The following is a 23,357-nucleotide window of genomic DNA, read 5'->3' on the forward strand; positions in this document are numbered from 1 at the left end:
TTCCTTTGAGAACAGTACAGAGCAACTCAAACAGAAACCTCCTGATTTCCATGTATAACTGCACATGTGTGAATGCTGGAAGTTGTTGCATCATTTGGAACAAAAACAGAAAATGCTGGAAAAACTCAGCAAGTCTAGCAGCATCTGTGGAGATGATGCATTCACAGATGCTGCTAGACCTGCTGAGTTTTTCCAGCATTTTCTGTTTTTGTTTCAGATTTCCAGCATCCGCAGTATTTTGCTTTTATTGCTGTATTATTTGGATTGGGTTTGGTTTGGGCTGATAAGTGGCAAGTAACATTCGCGCCACACAAATGCCAGACGATGGCCATCTCCAACAAAAGAGAATTTAACCATCGCCCCTTGACATTCAATGGCATTACCATCACTGAGTCCCTACTATCAATATCCTGGGGGTTACCATTGACCAGAAACTGAACTGGACTAGCCATATAAATATTGTGGTTACAAGAGCAGGTCAGAGGCTAGGAATCCTGCAGTGAGTAACTCACCTCCTGACCCCCCAAAGCCTGTCCACTATCTACAAGGAACAAGTCAGGAGTGTGATGGAATACCCCCCACTTCCCTAGATAAGTACAGCTCCAACAACACTCAAGAAGCTTGACACCATCCAGGACAAAGCAGCCCGCTTGATTGGCACCACATCCACAAACATTCACTCCCTCCACCACCGACAAACAGTGGCAGCAGTGTGTATCATCTACAAGGTGCACTGTGGAAACCCATCAAGCCTCCTTAGACAGCACCTTCCAAACCCACAACTGCTACCATCTAGAAGGACAAGAGCAGCAGATACATGGGAACACCACCACCTGGAAGTTCCCCTCCAAGCTACTCACCATCAATACATTGCCGTTCCTTCACCGTTACTGGGTCAAAATCCAGGAACCCCCTGCCTAACAGCACTGTGGGTGTACCTATACCACATGGACTGCAGCAGTTCCAGAAGGCAGCTTGCCACCACCTTCTCAAGGACAGTTAGGGATGGGCAATAAATGCTGGCCTATCCAGTGAAGCCCACATCCCATGAAGGAATAAAAGAAAAATTATTTACCCCACAGTAATGGTGAGCACAATTAGCTTTACTGTGATTTTTACAGCAAAGTCTGCACCATAGCTTAAGCTCCTATTCAGTTCTTTTAAGAAACGTTTAATAAATAGTCAGCTGAAACTGTTCTGCAGCCCATATCATTATACTGGCACTGTACATGGAGGTATATTTACCTGTTTCACATAAATAAGTTGAATGAAAAGGTGTAGCCTTTGATTGCTGTTTCAGTCCACTCATAATTTTGAAAGTCACTGTTCCAGTCAGTGAGTAGCAAGTCTTTCACCTTAGGGGTCTCCAGCAGGCAATAATAGGTGTATTGTACTGTGAGAGCGACAGTCAACATCAGAGTTACAATATAAACAGAGTGGGGAGCAGGGAAAAAAAAGAATCATATGCAAATTATTTTTTAACGCAATCATCAATTTTCTTTTATAGGCAATAAATTATTAATTCTTCCAATAGGTAGATATATCATTGAGGACTAATTAGTATCTGGGCTGAATAATTCAGTTTGCTGGGCACTCTTCTCCGGGCTGGAAGATCCTGGCATTGATATTAATGCGAAGGCATCTTCTGAATCAGTAATGCGTCCCTGGAGTTACTGCTGGGGTCAGTGAGAACGAGGAGCAACGTAACTATTGCCAGCAATGGGAGGAAGAAACCTGCTGCTCTCACCGAGAAGGCATAGTTAGAAGTAACTGAGGAGGTGAGCAGCAGGAGCATTGTAGCCCGGCCTCGGATACAGTGCAAGAAGTGATTTAATGACCTAATCAGACCAGGAACAGCAAGTCTATTTGAGAATTCACCTTTGACCTGTGGCTTATGCCCACACACCCTTTCATTCTGCCTTACCAGGCTCCATTGCTATCAGTTTCCTGTCAGATGAGTTAGGTAAAATTTAACCTGTGTTACTTTAGTGCAGAATGGAATGTTACTGGTTAACTAGTGCACCCTCAGAACTAGTTAAATTCTCCAATAATATTTGAAAACTTATTTTTTGTTTACTCTCCTGCAGTTATGTAGAACTGAATTATCAGTCCTTTTTGAACAATTTCTCTGTTCTGTTGTGTTTCTGTGATTTGAACCATCAAATATATAACATCATGTGAGGCTCAATCTGAAAAACATGAAATGGTTTGGACCAACTTGTCTTAATGAACACAGCTCTTGGATGTATTTATAGTTTAGCCTGATTCAAAATGATGTGAAATGTTACTCAGTTTAGCTCAAAGTTGTTGGATTAATAATACTTTTGACTGTTGACATGTTTGTTGGTCAGAATTTCCAATTAAATTTGCAAGCAAGTTCAGCACTTGAAAAAAAATCAATCCACATTGAGGAAAAGAGATTGATGAACATTGTTTTTGGTGAACATATCTCAGAACCATTGAACTGTAACAGGAAATGCAGAGGAACAGAACCTTTGCGGAGGTGAAGTTAGACCTTTCGACCGTATTCTCTCTCTCTCCACCTGTTTTCTGAGAATGTTTCAAAGCACGAAGGGAAGAAAGCTGATGAACCTCATAAACTTATTACTGAGGCTGCCCCTTGCAATGTCATCAAAACTATCCCTTTAGTGTCTCTATTTTTGAGAGGGAATATAGAGCAAAGAGTGACCTCTGGTAAAAAAAATCTTGAGCTTAACTCACGATCCTTTTTTCCCCAGTGTAATATTGTCGCCTTGGCCTCAGATCGTGACACAACTTGTATTTGTACGGTTGGTTAAACTGTGCCATATGTTCCATTCTCTTGCTCTATGTTGGGTCTGTTTGTATGTGCCAAGGTCACCCATTGAATTCTTTCATGTTGATAAATGGCCTGGAAAGATGCTATCAACACAGTTCAAGCTGTTTAATGTCAATTGGGCAGCACTAGTGGGAAAGCCGTGTGATGTCCTATTATTTTCCTGCAGTCTTCGATTTGAAACTGCTCTTCTAGTAATGTCGTTGAGGCCTGACTGCTATGGGCCTAAGCAGGGAAATGTTTGTGGTTTTCCGCCAAGTCAGCCTAGCCAGAAGATGACCCAAGAGCTAAATATTTGATAAACTTCACTTGAACCATCCTTGTCAGACCAGAAAGTCACATTGGTCACAATACCTTATTTGGGTATTTAACTTACCTTACAATACCTTATTTGGATATCACTAAACAGACAAGGGCTTGATTTACTGATTCATCTGAAGGATTGCATTTCAAGCAATGCAGCACACCCTCAGTACTGCATTCGAGCATTATTTTAGGTAATATACTCTAGTCCTCTTACGCTCAAGTACTGGATTGAGCTTTGAACTTACAAAGTTCTGGGTCAATGGCCGGAATTTTCCAGCTCCCTCGCAGCGAGATCCCCCGTGGCAGGGCCGGTGAGCCATTGAAATCTCCGTCCACATCGGCGGGACTGGAAGATCCCACCAGCGTGAGAGGCTGGAAAGTTCCAGCCAATAACTTGTGCTGTTTTACAATGTTAAAGTGCTGTATAAATACAAGATGCTTCACAGGAGCGTGCTCAAACAAAATTTGACACCAAGCCACATAGGGAGTTATTAGGAAAGATGACTGAAAGCCTCATTAACACATGAATGACAAGGCATAATCCTTTCAGGGATTTTAACAGAGATGTTACAGAATAAAAGGGCAAAGTTCTTGTCTGTTCAGTGATTTCTAAAGATTTCCGTTTGTGGGGACTTCACCGACATACCCTGTGGGGATAAAGGGTATCACTGCAAGCAACCTTTTCTCCTTTAACTGAATGAGTGTAGACACCATTAGTTTCTGTCAACTGTCTGTAATGTCGGTGAGCACTGACACTTTTGCTGTCATTACGACTACAAAATCCAGACCATTATGTACTCCTGTCATGCATCAAGGGAGCAGCAAGAGAAAATTTACCTTTGTGTAATTTGTCAGCTCCCCCTGGTTGCATTAAAAGTCCATAGTTCTGACAAGGTTTGACTAATTGGTTTGTCTCTTTTCTTTGAGGGACCCTTAGGGATGCGATTATGTATATTTCTTGTTTTCTTAATACTGCAAAGTTGATTAATGTATCCTGTCCAAAGTTGAATCACACCTTCTGTGTTAAAAACCATTGACTCTATATTATTGAATTTTCCAAAAGACTGTTTCCTAACCTTGCACAGGCCAATCCAAACAAAGAAGCACAAAATTGGTTTCTGCCTATGGCTGGTGATTAAAGTTTTTGTTCACTTTGCACAGGAGTTCATTAGTTTGAGCATAATTCTCTTGTCTTTTTCGTGCCTCCTGTCATGTCTCACCTCTCTATTCTTGAGACTTCTTGCTGTGTGTTACAAGACTGAATGATTGCTTCATAAGTTGCTCGGTCTGGTTGGAGGTAATGAGAATGCATTCTCAAAACAGAAATATTCTGTAAATGTTTCCTATAATGGTGGGAAACTTCTTGGTTGGAGAACAATAGGTGCCCAGAGTCATTCTAGGGAGTTAACTGTTCTCTAATATTGTGTTGATCAGTAAAATAATATTAGTACAGCTACATTTTTAAAATTCTTTTCAGCAGGAGTAACTTCCTCACACAGAGATTTGTGAGCCTGTGGAATTTATTTCCAGGGTTAGTGATTGAGGCAGAAACAATGTCAACATTAAAGATTAAATTGGATTAATGGATGAAAGAAGAAGGCATGAAGGAATATTATAAATGTGATGAGGACTAATTGTCCACACGGATGGATTCAGGGAGAGAGACAGAAAGCAGGAAACTATCAACTAGTCATAAGGAAAATGTTAGAAGCTATTATTAAAGATGTTCTGGCAGGACACTTAGCAAAATTCAAGGCAATTAGGCAGAGTCAACGTGGTTCATGTTTAACCAATTTATGTGTTGAGCTGTGGGTAAAGGGGAACCGGTGGATGTACTGTACTTGGATTTCCAGAAGCCATTTGATAAATTGCCACATCAAAGGTTATTGCAGGAAATAAAAGCTCATGGTATAGGGGGTAACATATTGGCATGGATAGAAGATTGGCTAGCTAACAGGAAGCAGAGAGTTGGCATAAGTGGGCCTTTTTTGGTTGGTAGGATGTGACAAGTTGTGTGCCACAGGGATCAGTGCTGGGGCCAATTTATATAAATGACTTGGATGAAGGGACTGAAGGAATGGTGGCTAAATTTGCTGATGACACACAGATAGGTAGGAAAGTAAATTGTGAAGAAGATGCAAGAAGGCTACAAAGTGACATAAATAGGTTAAGTGAGTGGGCAAAGACCTGGCAAATGGAGTATAATGTGGGCAAATGTGAAATTGTTCATTTGGGCAGGAAGAATAAAAAAGAAGTTTATTATCCAAGTGGTGAGAGATTGAGGAGCTCTGAGATTCAGAGGGATCTGGGTGGCCTAGTGCCTGTGTCACAAAAGGTTAGTATGCAGGTACAGCCGGTAATAAGGAAATCTAATAGAATGTTATCATTTATTGTGAGGGGAATTTACTACAAAAGCTGGGAGATTATGCTTCAGTTGTACAGGGCACTGGTGAGACGACATCTGGAGTATTGTATGCACTACTGATCTCCTTATCTAAAGAAAGATGTAAATGCTTTAGAAGCAGCTCAGAGAAGGTTTACTACACTAATACCAGGAATGGGCGGGTTGTCTTATGAGGAAAGGCTGGACAGGTTAAGCTTTTATCCATTGAAATTTAGAAGAGTAAGAGGTGACTTAATTGAAACCTTTAAGACCCTGAGGGGTCTTGACAGGGTGGATGTGGAGAGGATGTTTCGTCTTGTGGGAGAATCTAGAACTAGGGGTCACTGTTTAAAAATAAGGAGTTGCTCATTTAAGACAGAGATGAGGAGTTTTTTTTCTCTCAAAGGTTGTGAGTCTTTGGAACTCTCTTCCGCAAAAGACGTTGGAAGCAGAGTCTTTGAATATTTTTAAAGCTGAGCTAGATAGATTCTTGATTAACGAGGGGGTGAAAGGTTATCGGGGGTAGGCAGGAAAGTGGGTTTGAGGTTACATTCAGGTCAGCCATGATCTTATTGAATGGCAGAGCAGGCTCGAGAGGCCAAGTGGCCTACTCCTCCTAATTCATATGTTCTAAGGACCTGCTTCTGTGCTGTAACTGCTAAGTGTATATATGCATTAACTTTTAGAACTCTTGGTCAGAGAGATGAAGAGTAGGCAGAGGGGGGAGGGACAGTGGAATGTTTTTATGTTACACTGTGTATGTTTTTTTTACTCTTTTCTGCGATGTGAGGGCCACTGGCAAAGCCAGGATTTATTGCTGATCTGTAATTGCCCTTGAGAAGGTGGTGGTGAACGGCTGCCTTGAGCTACTGCAGTCTATTTGTTGTAGGTACACCTCCAGTGCTGTTAGGAAGGATGTAGAATCTCTCTAGATACTGTGACACGTTTAATGGGAATTACAGGGCATATGTCCCTCACATCAAACTCCAAATAACAGCATATATATAGTGCCTTATTAGAGACTATTGTTGTCTAGGTGATTGTGATAAATTAATACTCATGTTCCGTAGATACTTGCATGATCAAAATTGTTTTGTTTTTTTCTCCCTAGACTTTGATCCAAGATATTTTTGGGCCTGGAGCCGCTTTCTTGATTACATCCAGTTTTGTTTAACCTTCACTGTGATGTGCTTCTTTGTTACATACCTCCTTATTGACTCTCAACTCTATGTGGAAACTCTTGGCTTCTCAGCTGTCCTCATTGAAGCCATGTTGGGAGTGCCTCAGCTTTTCCAGAACTTCAAGAACAAGTCAACAGCAGGAATGAGGTGAGAAAATATTCTTGTTCATAAACGCTCACTATTTTGAACGTCCTTAAGTACTACTGCAAATAATGTGCTTGAGTATTTTAAAAATAACTTAACAGTAGTAATGTTCATTTTGAATGTTTAGAGAAAGTGTAGACTGGGGAAATGAAGTAAATATAATATATCTAGAATACCAAAAGGCCTTTTATCAGGTACCACATAATAGACTGATGAATAAGGTCAGAGCCTGAAGAGTCAAGGGAAAAATAGCAGAATGGATAGCGAGCTGACTGCAAGACAGATAGCAGATAGTAGGGGTAACAGGTAGCTAGTCAGAAAGGCAGAAGGTGGGAGGTGGAGTTCCACAAGGATCAGCACCAGATCCATCCTTGTTCACAATTTATTTAACAATTTAGACTTTGGAGTCAACAATGCAATTTCTGAATCTGCAAATGACACCAGATTGGATGGGATGAGTCAACACTGAGGAGGACTGCAATAAAGTACAAGAAGACTTTTTGTTCAGTATTTTTTGAGGAGGTAACAGAGAAGGTTGTTAAGGGCAGTGCTGTTGATGTGGTTTCCAAGAAGCATTTGATACAGTGCCACACAAACAGGCTTGTGAGCAAAATACTAGCTCATAGAATAAAATGGAAAGTAGGCACTTGGATAAGAAATTGACTGAGTGACAGGGAACAGAGAATATTGATAAATGTTTGTTTTTCATATTGGAGGAAGATAGTAGTGGAGTTCCCAAAGGGTCAATGTTGGGATCTTTGCTCTTCCTGACATATATTAATAACCTACACTGTGGTGTTCAGGGCATGATTTCCAAATTTGCAGATGATACAAAAATTGGAAACGTTGGGCTGTCCCCATTGGTGTCAGGTGTCATGGCGGGCGTGACGGGCAATACAGTGAGAAGGCCAAAAATTGGTTTCACGCCGTCATGAAACCAGTTTGCAATCGTCTGCTCCACCCTTCAATGGTGGGCCGCGTTTCCCACTGCTGGACATCAGGGATGCCACTTAAATATATCTGCATATTACTGTAAGCCCTGCTCGCCGAATCCTCCCCCCCACGCTGAATCATCCAGGCACATCAGTGAACAAATGAACATAAGCGACATGCACATGACAAGCTGCACTTCACTCAGGACTTTGAGGCTTGTTTGCTTATCTAGCTTCGTCATCAGCGCCAGGCTTCGCAGACAGCACCATTGCACTTTTAGGGGGACTCGCGGGCAGGTCTGTACTTATGCGACTAACTGTAAGATGGGGGTGGCTTTTCAATTGTTGCAGGGCTAGGGCTTGCTTGGGGAAGGGGGAGAAGTGGCCTCAGGCAAGGGAAGAGGCTGCAGGGCTAGGGCATTACTGGGGCAGAGGGGTATCCCAGGGCGTGGGTGTGGGGACAAATGTTGGTCTGTGCAAGTGGCCTCAAGAGGGTGAGGTCTGAGGAGGCAATCTCCAGAAGAGATGATGCCAGATGGAGTTGTGAGGGTGTTTGTGAGAGAGTGAGTGGTGATGTCACTTGCGCTGGCAGTGAGTGATGTGCCAGTGAATGCGTGATGGCCTTGTAAATGTGTAAGTTTAGAGTGATGAGATGGTTGCCTTAGCCTGGCGACATTGATGATTCATCCCCTTTCTGCACTGTATGGTGAACCTCTTCTGTACAGCATTGACCAGCTCTGCCACCACCTCCCAAGCTGGAGTGGTGACACTGGTGGGCCTCCTGTGGCCAGAGCAGGAGGGGAGTACATCGTGGTGGGCTCCAACAGTGTCCAGAATGCGTTCAAGGAATGGGTCAATGAAACGGGGGGCCTGCAGTCTTCTTGTCTTTCAGGGCCATGTCCTCCATGCAGCAGTCCTGGGCTGGAAGCACTGGGAGGTGTGCTCATGGCTGCGCTTTAAATATGGCACCTGGCATGGGGAAGTGATGAGGGGACGGCGTGGCAGGCGAATCGGACACTGCTTGCCATCGAAACAGCGTGTTTCCCAGAAATGCATGATTAATGAGGCAGGATTGAGATGATACGGTGCGAAAACATGCCATTGCGGCCAGCAGGTATAACGTCCTTTTTCCCGCCCGCTACCGCACTTGTCTGGGATGATTCTGCCCATTGTTAACTATGATGAGGATAGTCTTGAGCTTCAAAAGGACATAGACATGTTAGTGGATTGGGCAGAAAAGTGGCAGATGGAGTCCAATGCAGAGAAGTGTGAGGTGATTCATTTTGGCAGGAAGAATATGGAAAGACAGTATAAAATAAAGGGAGAAACTCTAAAGGAGGTTCAGGAACAGAGGGACCTCAGTGTACATGTACATAAGTCATTAAAGATGGCAGGGCATGTTGAGAGAGCAATTAATAAAGCATATAGTATCTTAGGGACATTGAGTACAAGAGTAAGGAGGTCATGTTGAACTTGTATAAGACACTGGTTAGGCCTGACTTGGAGTACTGCGTCCAGTTCTGGACGCCATACTTAAGGAAGGATGTGAAGACGTTGGAGAGAGCACAGAGGAGATTCACAAGAATGGTTCCCGGGATGAAGAACTGTAGCTATGAGGATAGATTGGAGAGGTTGGGTCTGTTTTCCTTGGAGAAAAGGAGGCTGAGAGGAGACTTGATAGAGGTATTAAAGATCCTGAGCAGTATGGACAGGGTAAATAGTGAGAAACTGTTCCCACTAAAGAGAGCATCAAGAACGAGAGGGGACAGATTCAAAATAATTGGTAAAAGGAGTAAATGTGATGTAAAGGTGAGTTCTTAGAATGTGAAGAGTGGAAGCTCTTGCGAGACAGACAAAGTTTGTGGGACTGGTTGGCTCATAGTGTGACAAGTGTCTGGGTGGGTTGTTGAGAAATCCACAGAATCTGCTTTGGTCACACCTGTCATTTACTTTGGAGTGCGGTGTGTCTGACCACAGTTTGCCCGTTGATTCACATGTACCGCATACTTACCCTGAATATTAGAGCGTAAGATAGATATAGTAAATTATTTTATCTTTTTGAATTTGTTTGTGTCTGTAAAGGTAAAGCAGGGGTGAAGAAATAGTCAATATTTGAATCATGTTCTTGTGTTTGTATTGAGATCTTTCCAACCTTTATGTCTGGTGTAATATAGTTCATTTTCTTTGTGTTAAAATTCATCAGCAGACTCCTGTGAATTTGCTCAGTAATTTAGCCCCATGGTTTCTGAAAAAAAAAAACAAAGTTAGGATCTACCAAGCCAGCTTCACTCTGGGATCTGACTTGTCCAGTATTAACATGAACTGGGATCGTAACAGCAGCAACACAGCTTGACGCACCAATTTCAAATACACAGTTAACATACTTCTGATAAAACCAAGTTATTGAAGTGCACACTAAGGCATGAGATATCTTTAGGTGTCTTTTCTGGCTTTCCTAAGACGTAGCCTCTGAGCCATTAGTTCAGTCAATTATGTGAGACATCTATCGTACAGTTGTTTCTGCCTGTACCTTGTTCATTTTGTGATTTTAAAAAAGTCTCATCCGAAATGTCGTTCAGTGTTAGGATTTGGTCTGCCAACAGCTAGTCTCATTCTAAATTAACAGCAGTCTACCATGGTGCAGTGTTTCATCATTACTAAAGAACGTAGACCATTCAATTGTAAGTAGGCCAAAATAACTTAAGATTCTTTCTTGCAACCTTCCCAAATTACATATTTCTAGAATAGATCCCCATCCAAACCCCCAATGCTTCTCCAAAGATTCAAGTGATTACTTGAAATCAGGTACAACTTATTTAGTACTTCTTAAAATACCTTATTTACCAAAATCATTTGAGCACAAAGCACATTACTCCTCAGTGTAAAGGTGTAACCTTCAATGCTCCAGATGCACTTTTTTTGCTAAGTCTGCATATGGGATTTACTTATATTCTCTGTGTCTAATAACTTACATTTGATTTTTTGGTAGGGTCAAAACATTGTAATTATAAATAATGTGCTATTTTCCTTTATTTGTTGAATAACAGAACTTTGTACTTAGTTTAATCAAAACAAAGCTTTTTCCAATTTTATTTTACACATCCTTTATGAGGCATAAATCTGATCCCTTGAATCATTATGGTCAAATGCTAAAATGATTAAGTTTCTGCGTAATTAACTTTATTCAACAGCTCATCCATGATCAGTTAAAAGTGTTGAAAATCTAAATATGTAAGCTCATTCCTTTGTGTAAAAACAGTAACAAATATTTCCTGGTTTAAAAGATTAGTGATTTGTTCCTGTCAGTGGCTCCTACCTAATGCCTTATTGTAACACTATAACACATCATTATGGAGACACTCTGAATGAAATATTTAATTCATATTCTGATTGCTCCTTTGGATGATAAAAATACAACAACACAGACCAAAGAGACTATGAAATGTTCCTTGTGCCCTGACCAATACTTTTGCAGAAATTGCCCCCCCTTCCACCCCCATCGATATTCTCATTCTCACTAAATAATTGTAATGTTCAGGAAACTATAGGCCAGTTAGCTTGATGTCTGTCATAGGGAAGGTGTTAGAGTCGATCATTAAAGAGGTTATAGCTGGGCACTTCCAAAAACAAAAGGTAATCAGAAAGAGTCAGCATGGTTTTGTGAAAGGGAAATTATGTTCAACCAATTTATTAGAGTTCTTTGAAGGACTACTATGTGCTGTGCATAAGCAGGAGCCTGCAGATGTACTGCATTTGGATTTCCAGAAGGCATTTGATAAGATGCCACATCAAAGCTTATTGCGAAAAATAAAAGCTCATGGTGTAGGGGTAATATATTAGCCTGGATAGAGGATTGGATGGTTGGCAGAAAACAGAGTATGCATAAATGGGTCTTTGTCTAATAGGCAGGATGTGACGAGTAGAGACCCGCAGGGGTCTGTGCTGGGGCCTCAACATTTTATAATTTGCATCAATGACTTAGATGAGGGGAGCGAAGGCACAGTAGCTAAGTTTGCAGATGACACAAAGATAAGTTAGAAAGTTTGTTGTGAAGAAGAGATAAAGAGTTTGCAGACAGAAATAGATAAAGAGGGCAAAAATCTGGCAGATGGGGTATAATGTGGGAAAGTGTGAGGCTATCCACTTTGGCAGGAAGAATAAAAAAGCAGAGTATTATTTAAAGGGAGAACGACTAGAATTCAGAGGGATCTGGGTGTTCTTGTGTAAGAGTCACAAAAAGTTAGTATGCAGATACAGCATATAATCAAGAAGACTAATGGAATGCTATCCTTTATTACGAGAGGAATTGGACATAAAAGTAAAGATGTTATGCTTCAGTTATACAGGGCATTGGTGAGACCGCATCTCGAATATTATGCAGTTTTGGTCTCCTTATTTAAGAAAGGATGTAAATGCGTTGGAGGCGGTTCAGAGGTGGTTTACTAGATTGATGCCTGGAATGAGCAGGTTGTCTTATGAGGATAGGTTAGAAATGCTGGACTTGTTTCCACTGGAGTTTAGAAGAGTGAGGGGTGACTTGATTGAAGTATATTAGATTCTGAATGGCCTTGACAAGGTGGAAAGGATGTTTCCTCTTGTGGGTGAGTCCAGAACTAGAGGGGAATGGAATGCTTTAAAATTAGGGGTCACCCTTTTAGGACAGAGATGAGGAGATTTCTTTTCTCTCAGAGGGTTGTGCGACTATGGAACTCTGCCTCAGAAGGCTCACTGAATATTTTGAAGGCGGTGGTAGATAGATTCTTGTTAGGCATGGGAATCAAGGTTAATCGGGGGTAGATGGGGATGCAGAACTCAAAATACAAATAGATCAGCCATGATTTTATTGAAGGGCAGAGCAGGTTCAAGGAGCCAAATGGCTTATTTCTGCTCCTATTTTGTACGTTCTAGATTTTCTAAGATGTTATAATGTTTACTGATTACCTGCAATAATATGTTTTAATTCTACCCATGTTTTAGTTACTTATTCATGACAAATATAGTGGGCCAAGGTTTTGCAGTAGTAATGATGGTGAAACAGTCAGTGTTCACCATCTTAACCCCACTTGGAGTGACAGCAGTTTTGGGAGTCTGCAAATTTACTGAATCTGCTGCTCTGTCAGGCGTATGGTACACGTTCTCACAGGCTGTACTTTCCAGACCAAACATGATTTGACAAAAGTTTCCACTTTGTGTCAGACATGCTGTAAAAACCCTTGAAAAAGTTGCACCCTATTGAATGAGGTGCAACTGGATTTTTAATGCCATACTAACTTCATGGGGAGAATTTTCTCCCCGTCCTGGGGGGGTTGGGTGCGGGTGGGCGCGCAGCCGATCGCCGTCCTCGATCGGCTGCATCCCGCCATTTTACGTGGGCGAGCCAATTAAGGCCCAGCCAGCATGACGCGCGGCTGGAAGTGCTGAGCGCCCCCTGTGTGGGCAGGGGGAGGAGGCCGAGTTGGGGCCTGCGCTCTTTCGTGCATGCACGTGAAAGAGCGCAGAAATCTCCTAGGCAGATCAGTTTGATTTTTTTTAAATTTTAATAAAGACAAAAAAAAAAATTTAAGACATATCCCCTCATGCGACAGTGCCGCGTGAGCTGGGACATGTCAATTAGTTTTATGTTAAAATTTTATTAAACTTTAAAAATCTTCATGGAACCTCATCCCGCCCGTGGATGAGGTTTCATGATAAATGCGAAGGCCGTCTGGGCTCTTCGCCTGCCCGTCAACCTTAAGGTTGGACGGGCAGCTCATTTAAGTATTTTAATTGATGTTTAAATGGCCTTAACAGGCCTTTGACAGTTCGGCGGGCGCGCAGCCAACTCCGGTGCGCGTCCGCTGAATTGAATATCTGAATGACGCGCAGTGACGCGCAGGGACACACGCTCGACTTCACCGCATGTCATTTTACGCGTCGATGAGCGGGGCCCGCCCCCAATCGCCAACCCGAAGATTCTGCCCCCTTGTTAAGCACCCTCACTGGCCCTGAAAAGCTTGTTTTATTTTTGTGGAAAGCCAAAGTTCTCCATAATCATAAAAAAAATCCATAATTTTTAATAAAAAAGTATATTTTTCCTCTTTTAAAAATCTTTATCTTCATTTTATCTTCTAATTTAATCCAATCATAAACTTTATTTTGCTATGCGAAATTGTAAATTAGAACTGAAGGATATTAAGCGCTTTTTAACTTCCTGGTTTGCTTTGCATGAATATTTCAATGTGATTGGCTGCTTGCTGCCACGCCAAGAGATCCCTTTTTTTTCATTCATTCATAGGATGTGGGCATCACTGGCTAAGCCAGCATTTATTGCCCATCCCTAATTGCCCTTGAGAAGATCGTGGTGAGCTGCCTTCTTGAACTGCTGCAGTCCACGTGGTAGTTTGGTATCATCAGGAAGGGAGTAAACCATGCACAGAGAACACTAGATCTTTGTAGATGGCTTTCTTTGAGGTCAGTGGCGAGCATCCTTGCTTCACTGCTGACTGCAAAATGCAGGCCAGGATAATTTTATTTTGGGGTTAGGGATCTTGGTGGTCATCAGTTCTGGGAAATGGAATATTTGTATATATTTTTCTCCCACTGTTGGAAGCATTCACAGCTCAGGATTTAAAATGCTGGTGAAAGATTGGATGTGGAATAAAAATTCTACACTACTGCAACGAAGTTAACCAGCCTTAATCTCAGTTGAACACCATTAATGTCAGCATGGCGACAATATCTGTTTCCAACACCAGAACTAATGTCATCTTGATGAATGAGACAGCCGGTTATTTTCCAAGATGGGCAATTTTATACATGACTCTTGTGCGCGACAGGGAATGGTGGGAAACTGCCAAACCTTCACATAGCACAGTGTATGCCCAAGCTATTAGGCCTTTAATCCAGAATTGAAGCCCAGATTTATTTGTGCTCGTATACCCTGTTTTGAATTTATATGTAAAGAGATTTGGAAATAATGACTACTTACACCTCGATGATGATCATTATGTATAGAGGCATTTCAGAATGTATTAAAGAATGGTGGATAGCAAATGGATCCAAGTTTGGAACACTTGAAGAAGGAAGGGGAAAGGGTCAAGTGGGGTACGGGTGAAATCAAGAGTACAATTGAAGATTACAATGTTAATGATGTCTTTAAAAACATTAAAAGGCTGGAAAGGTAGACAAAATGAAGGAAGAAGTTTCAGAGAATGAGGAGAGGGCATCTGAAGGAGGGACCCCAGTAATGGAGTGGTGAGATTAGGGAATGAGAAACAGGCTTGTATTGGAGGACTAGAGGATTTCCCCTGTCACATAGAACTGGAGGAAATCACAGGGGCAGGGAAGACAAGGCCATGGAGGGAAACTTAAAATGAATTCTATCAGTCATGGGAAGCCATGGGCTTGATGAGGACAAAGTAAACGGTAATGTAGGTCCTAGTGGGATGAATGCAGCATTCTGTACAATTTATGGTTTAAGAACAATGGAAGATGGGAGGCAGTTATACTGATCTGTCACCGACAGAGACCTGGTAGGATGCAGAGGCAAAAAGGTCAGATGTGATGTTGACCTTTGCAGGCATGTTATATTCTACTATGGGGTCGCTTTGCTCGCAAACTGCTTGCACGCTCATCTGTCAGCAGGTGAGTCGATACAATATACCACAAACGCAGAGGCCAATATGAAATGAAGCAAGTGTTATTTATTTACACAAACAACAGAGCATTAACATGATGTGCGCTTCTCCAATCAAACCTTACTCGAGACTAACATTAACATGGTAGCCCACGCGACACAGCTATTGGGTCTTACAGTCACGTGGTCAATCCGCTCACATTCTCTTACAGGTGTATTACACCTCAGGTTACCACATACCTCCCCCTTTACTCGAAAGTACATTTTACAATATATTAACTACTTATATAAATAAGCTATTTACAAATTCAGTTTCTCAGGAGGCTTTTTCAAATGTGTCAACTATCGTAGTTCTACGACTTCACATGGTTTATCTGAGGCCTCCCTCTCAGGAGTTACCTGTCCACTAGGCTCCTCAGTAGGAACCTGTAAGTTTGCCTCTTCGACTCTCTCAGGCTCAACAGGTTCTACAAGTACCTCCAAAGCAAGAGGGGTTCCTTCTATCTGTGGTGTCAAGTCCAACGGGAATTTTTGGCGCACCTTTTCTTGTGGATCTGTTTCCCTTTTCCTGAGGTGATCTACATGTCTCCTGATTATCCAACCTTCAACCGATATGTGGTAGGACAGGGATCCTGTCACTGCATGGACTTCACCTGATAGGCATTTGAGCCCACCTCCAATGTTCTTTGCAAAAACTGCTTCTCCTACAGTGAAGTTTCTTTCACAACTGTGGTAATTGTGTTCATTTTTTTGGGCCTCCTGTCCTCTCTCTACCATCCCCCCTAAATTCGGCCTTATGAGACTCAAACGTGTTCTGAGACGTCTCTTCATTAATAACTCTGCAGGGGCAATACCAGTGGTCATATGTGGCGTAGTCCTATAGCTGAGCAGGAAATGTGATAACTTCGTTGCTGCAGGGTCCACACCTAGTTTTTTCATTCAGCCTTGAAGATTTTGACTGCTCTCTCGGCCAGCCCATTGGATGCAGGGTGATATGGCGAGGTCTTGACATGTGTTATGCCATTGAGACTTATAAACCTTTGGAATTCCCCACTAGTGAATGCCGTTCCATTATCAGACACTATTATCTCTGGTAAACAGTGTATTGCGAAAATCTGACACAATCTGTCTATGGTGGCAGCAGATGTGGGTGATCACACCTCGTATACATCCATCCATTTGGAATAGGAATCGATAAGTAAGAGGAACATTGTGCCCAAAAAAGGCCCCACGTAGTCAACATGGAGGCAGATCTATGGCCTTCCTGGCCATTCTCAAAGATGCAGTGGAGTAGAAGGAGGCACTTTCTGCACCTGTTGGCAATGTATGCAGCTCTTGATCATGTTATTGATTTCAGTGTCCATCCCTGGCCACCATAAGAGGCTGCACACCAACATTTTCATTCTAGAAATGCCGGGGTGAGTGCTATGCAATTCTATCAATAATGGATGTCTTCCTCTGGGAGGCACAATGATTCTCGCTCCCCACAGTAAGATGCTATCCTGGCAAGTGAGCTCATATCTCCTGTTAAAATAGGACTTCATTTCCTCCTACTTTGGCTCGTTAGGCCATCCCTGTAAGACTTGTTCCCTGACGTCAGACAAAACTGGTTCATGGTCTGTCCATTCTCTGGCCTGTTTGGCATTCACTGGTGATGAATCCAGAAAGTTTAACAATAAGACAAGTTCTTGAGGGCTGGGGACGCTCACATTGCTGTCATTTAGAGGTAATCGGCTCAACACGCTGGCCTTGGCAATCTGGCTTCCCGGCCGGTGAATAGAAGTATATTTGTAAGCAGCTAGAATCAGTGCCCACCTTTGGATGCGTGTTGAGGCAATTGCGGGTATTGCCTTATCTTCCCCCAAACAAACCTAGTAGTGGCTTGTGATCGGATACGATGGTGAAGTGGTGACCATGGATGTATTGGCGGAATTTCTTAACACCAAATAGAATGGGTAAAGCCTTCTTTCTCTATTTGTCCATATCATCATTCTGCCACACTGAGTATTCTTGAGACGTAGCCAATGGGCCATTCGGAGCCATTCGCTATCCGGTGGGAGAGTACTGCCCTTACTCCGTAAGGGGATGCATCACATGTTAAAATCAATTCTTTCTTTGGGTCGAAATGTACCAACAGGGCCAATGAATGTAGTAACTACTTTACTGCCGTAAAAGTCTGTTGTTGTGGGGCATGCCAAGTCCACCTGTGGTTTTTCTTGAGTAACCCGTGTAATGGAGCCAGTACTGTTGACAAATTTGGGAGAAAACGACCATAGTAGTTAACCATTCCCAAGAAGGACTTGAGTTCTGTGGCATTTTTTTGGGGCTGGCGCCTCACAAATAGCTCTCACCTTGCCTTCTACTGGGTGAAGGCCCTGTGAGTCAACCCTATGGCCCAGGTAAATCACTTCTTTTGCTTGGAAGATACATTTTTCCCTTTTCAAGTGTACTCCGGCTTGTGAGAAACACTTCAATACCTCTTCCAAGTTAGCCAGGTGTTCTTCATCAGTTAGTCCTGTTACTAGGACATCATCGAGATAAGCTACCACATGGGAAACACCTTGAAGTAAATTTTCCATCGTCTGTTGGAAAAGGGCACAAGCCGATGAGATGCCAAAGGATAACGTGCTATACTGGTATAACCCCCTATGTGTGTTGATAGTCACAAAATCCCGAGAGGCCTTTTCTAAGCGTGGCTCACGTCGAGTTTCATAATGCAGTTCCCCCTGCCAGCTTGGAATACAATTCATCAATTTTTGGTATAGGTTGCCTATCAAGTCTGGCCACTTTAACGGTCAACTTGTAGTCCCGGCATATTCGCACACTCTGGTCAGGCTTTAGTACTGGAACTATGGGAGCTGCCCATTTGGGAAAATTGTACAGGTTGTAAGACTCCCAACCTTTTCAGCCTGTCCAAATCTATATCCACTTTTTCTCGTAATGCATAAGGGACTGGCCTCGCCTTCAAATATCTGGGGGTTGCTTCAGGATCCACATGGATTTCAGTTTGCAGCCCCTGAATCTTCCCGAGTTCTTCCCTGAAGACAGAGGCATATTTCTGTAATAATTCTTGCAGATCTTTCATTCGGAGTTGAAAAATCTCAGTCCACTCCGACTTTAATTCCTTAAACCAGTTCCGACCAAGTAGAGTTGGACCTTCCCCTGCTACCACTATCAGGAGTAGGTTAGCAGACTGGCTTCCATATTGTATTGGAACTTGCATATACCATTTCCTCATATGTCTTCGTCAGTATATGTCTTTAATCTGGCATCTGAGTTTTCCAGCTTTAGTGAGTGGCCTCCTCCATTCAGATACTTAAATGTATGTTCCCCTTTGACATTCATGGATGCGCCTGTATCCACCTCCATTCGAATGGTTTTGCTTTTGACTTCTACTGTCACATTGATTGGCCCTGTTTTATCCATTTTTAAGTTGTGTAGCAAGTAGAAATCTGACTCTGTTTCTTCTGGTTCCTCCATTATATAAATTTCACGACTTCAGCCTTTTCGTTTGAAATTTTGCCTCAATCTTTCTTTACAATATCACATAATGTGCACATTGCGATGCCAGTAGAAACACTCGGTTCTTTTGAATTGTTGTTCATTTGTAGGCTGTTTGGTTCCAATTCTGCTCTTATTAATGTGGTTTTTATCCATTAAACCATTGTTTTTTTGCTGTTCTGTTAATGGCGGCTGTTTCCCGCCTTTCCACGGAGCCCTGTGCTTCCGTGCCATTTCTAGCTGGTGCCTCCCTCCCGACGTGAGCTCCCTTGATTTCTTCTGAGTCCCTGACTGAGCATTCCATTGCAAGCTCCAACTCCAGCGCCTTGCTGAAATCTAAATTTGTTTCTGACAACAATCTTTTTTGAACAGCATCCTCGTTAATTCCACACACAAATCAATCTCTTAACATGTCATTAATCGATGTTCCAAACTCACAGTGCTCTGTAAATTGTTTTAAGGCTGCTGCGTAGCAAGTGACCGTCTCTCCAGGGGCACAACACCTTGAACTGAATTTAAAATGTTGCGTTGTTACTGAGGGTTTCGGTCAAAAGCAGCTTTTCACTAGATTCACCAACTCATCAAAGCTCTTGGAATCTGGGGTGTTGGGTGCCGTTAGACTACAAATTAGGCCGCACGTCTGACTGCCACATGTCGATACGAGGATCGCTCGCCTCTTCTCCTCCCCCGATATGTCGTTGGCCAAAAAGGAAAACGCGAGGCGTTCACTATAATGTCATCCGTGGTCTGATCAAACGGTTCGATGTGGCCAAATTGTGGCATATTGGAGGGAGATAACTTGATGACTACGTTGAGGGTTTAACAATTGGAATGTACTTACAATCGGCCTGCAAGGCATGGCTGATTCACTTCAGTTGAGTTTTCGCCGCTTTCTTTGGTGTCATCGACTGGTTGTGTTTTGCCCTGCCACCAGTTGTAATATTCCACTATGGGGTCGCTTTGCTCGCGAACTGGTGCACACTTATCTGTTGGCAGGTGAGTCAATTACAATATACTGCAGACGCAGAGACCAATATGAAATGAAGCACTTGCTATTAATAACTCAGGCAACAGAGCATTAACATGATGTGTGCTTCTCCAACCAGACCCTACTCTGGACTAACATTAACATGGTAGCCTGCGCGACACAGCTATTGGGTCTTACAGTCACGTGGTCAATCTACTCACATTCTCTGAAAGGTGTATTACACATCAGATTACCACAAGGCACTGGACAGCGTGGCCACTAGGTCCAGCAGGAAGCATATCTTCTCCTAGAATAGAGATTGCCACCACCTGATGCAACAACCTGAACCTCCTGAAGCACTCAGCCTCCGCCTGTACGCACTTGTGTTATGAATAGTATCTCCTGCGAGTTGCAGCCCTCTGCTGTCCAGTTGTAATTCTCTGAACCACAGGCTGCTGCTTGTGCTAATCGTATTGCTCCTTGTCTGAGCTCCAGTTGGAGGCAGTCAAGATGCCACACATTTTGATGAGATTCAGAAAGCCTCCAAAGTGTAGAAAAAAACTCCCAGAGGAGGTACTGTGAATAAACCCTTTCTCACCAATGGGTAAGAAAGCAGCTCTGAGCACTAAGCACTTACAGCAGTATTTCCATGAGTTTTAATCAGTTGCGGTGGTGTTCTCACCTTGCTTTTACTGGCAAGCTTCAGGACGCCCGAGAAATCCACCAATGCAACTTTAACTTTGAAAGTGTGTTGAAATATTGTTTCAATTAAGTGATTAGTAAATGGGCAGAATTTTTTGTCCCTCGGGCAGGCGCCGAGCCGAACAGGAGTGAAATAATCCACGATGGCGTCGGCCGGGAGCCCCAATGTCATCGCTCACTCTCGCGATCTTACGGTCGGCGGGCGTGTGCGAGTGGCAGCAGCGCGTCTGCCGACAACTAAGAGGCCTATTAAGGCCCTTAACTAATTAATTAAGCTGCATTTTTTTGCTGCCCACTCAGCTGTTTGGTTGGCGGGCGGGCGAATAGGCTAGGCAGCCTTTGCGTTTATAACGAAACCGCATCCATGGGCGGGATGAGGTTTCCAACGGTTACTGAAAAAAGCAATAAAAATATTTTAACATCCTTTTTTACATCTGACTGAGTCACATGTGGGGACGTGTTTATACCATACATAAAAAGATTCTTTTTCATTTTAAAATCCTTCGGCTCCCTGAGGCAGTCCTGTGCCTTCAGGGACCTGTCAACGCGCGCTCCCCCGCACATGCGCACACTTCAGCGCTCACGCTCCTCCCGCCCCCATCCTGGCAGTGCTGAGGTTCTTAGCACGCCTTAGCGCGACATTGCGGCCGGAGCACAATCGCAGTCAGCCTCACGGCCGTTCCCGGGCCCACCCAGTGAGGAGAAAATCCTCCCCTATGTCAAAGAAAACCGGGGGTTGCACAAATGGCCAAATGTACTGGAGTTACTGTTAGAGCCAGCTTCCCAGCGCACTCACATTTTCACCACTCTTAACCCTCCCACCTGCACCCAAACCCACGCACTCCTCCAAGTTAAAATTCCCCTCAGCTTTTAATTTAGAACTTTGCAGGAGGTGGAAATACAAACCCTAAATTAGCCTGACATTTGTTCATTAAATGTAAACTGAATGTACTAAATTTTCAGTTATCTAGCCCAGACTAATGATCTACTTGGAAGTGTAAGGAGCCTAGGGGAATATTAAGTTGCTTATAAAGTACTACAGATGAAACATCAATAATTTCCATTGATTTTCTCATTTCTAGTGACTAAAATAAAACAATTCAATTATGTAACAAGTCTGGCTCTTCATTTACGAATTCATTTTTTTGCTGAACTATCACTGGAAAAGATTATGCATTATCAGTGCCACTTTAAAGAGAATATTTTTAACAGATTTTACTTTATTTCTTTCCTCTCCCACAGTAGCATTTGCAAGTCAGCCTTCTGAAACTGTGCTATGCGGCACTGCTTTTCTAAATTCCGAAAATCCTTTTGCACTTAGTGACAGCTATTTCAGTTTTGTTTTTGTGGCCTTTGGATTTCATAAATATCGTTAGGGTAAACCGAGGTTTCTTTGACCTGTAGAAGTATGTTAACAATTGATAAGGTGGCTTACCACCAGCTCCTCAAAGGGCGATCAAGAATGGGCTTTGCCAGTGTTGCCCACGATCCGTGGATGAATGAAAAATGTATTGGCACTGCATGGAAGCTCTTCAAGGTCTGAAATCCCAGAAGTAGCAATGAATTTACATGGCAGGTGTGTAGCACGCAGAAGCAGCCAAGGGGACAGAAGTCAGACACACATTCAAGGCGGTAATCAAAGTAGGGGTTCAGAGTTCATAATTTGCAAGACAGAAGCTCAGATTACAGCTTTGTAAACAGCCCTTAGTGTGTTCTGTTTTGATTTTATACTGTGTGTGTTATTTTATTGGTCCATTTTTGTGCCAGCCCATCAATGCAGACGTCAACTGTTAATCTCCTTCATACCCATGCATGATATATTGCACACGGAAATACCTATTTTTAATATTATTACTGCGTTCTTTAGTACCTTTAATCCTTATCGCAATGCAATCACCTGCTCCTCCAATCAGTTAAAATTGCCCAGGTTACCTGGCTGCAATGAGAGATGCCAGCAAGCTGACTGTTTCTGATTTTAAGCGACTCAACTGATGTCATCAGGACACAATTGCAATTTTAACTGTCTCGAGTCGGAAGTCTAAGTGAGTTACCTACTAAGTGAAGATATCAGGGAAGATTAGAGCTAAAGAAAGGCCCAACATATTATTAGGGCATTTTTTCCTTTGCTTTCCTTGTGGACCCAGAGGGGTAGGGGCATTCCTCCTGACAAGGAAATCTTAGGCTCCCCCTACCACACATTTGTACCCTCCCCCTATCCCACCCCTCCCTGGCCTGCTCCACTTTCCTGGTCACAGGAGCACTGGGATACTTCCAGCTGCCATTTCTGTCATCTGCCTGGCCTCAGCAGAAGACTGCATCAATGCCAGTTCAAAATTGTCAAAAAAACAGTACCTTTGGCACCAGTACTACTGTAGTTCCATGTTCAGGCGTGCAAGACCAGTTCAACCAGTACCCCCAGTTATTTTCAAGTTTTACTGGTTTTTTCCCTTCTGTTGATTTTTTTTTTTGCTGCTTCCCTTTATGTTGCCAGCCAGAATGGGCATGAAAGTCAGTTGGTGGGAATTAAATGAGACTGGGGTGTTAACAATTCAGGCTACGTTTCTGATGCAGAATAGAAACACAGAAAATAGGAACCAGAATAAGTCATTCTCCCCTTCGAGCCTGGTCCGCCATTCAATGTGATCATGGCTGATCCTCTATTTCAACACTGTACTCCCGCTCCCTCCTCATACCCCTTGATGCCTTAAGAGTCTAGAAATCTATCTATTCCCTTCTTAAATATATTCAGTTACCTGGCTTCCACAGAATGCTGTGGTAGAGAATCCCACAGGTTCACCACCCTCAGAGTGG

General features: G+C 42.8%; 1 protein-coding gene across 1 annotated transcript in view; it reads left to right on the forward strand.

Annotated features, from left to right (window-relative positions):
• The window catches only part of LOC144682185 (solute carrier family 66 member 2), an 81,447-nt gene that overhangs the window by 45,332 nt on the left and 12,758 nt on the right, over window positions 1–23,357 (forward strand). Inside the window, exon 4 of the mRNA XM_078544571.1 lies at window positions 6,616–6,832. Within this exon, the coding sequence (XP_078400697.1) occupies window positions 6,616–6,832 (217 nt within the window). The remainder of the gene's footprint in view (window positions 1–6,615; window positions 6,833–23,357) is intronic.

This window comes from Cetorhinus maximus, chromosome 6 (genome assembly GCF_964194155.1).
Source record: "Cetorhinus maximus chromosome 6, sCetMax3.hap1.1, whole genome shotgun sequence".
Lineage (NCBI taxonomy): Eukaryota > Metazoa > Chordata > Chondrichthyes > Lamniformes > Cetorhinidae > Cetorhinus > Cetorhinus maximus.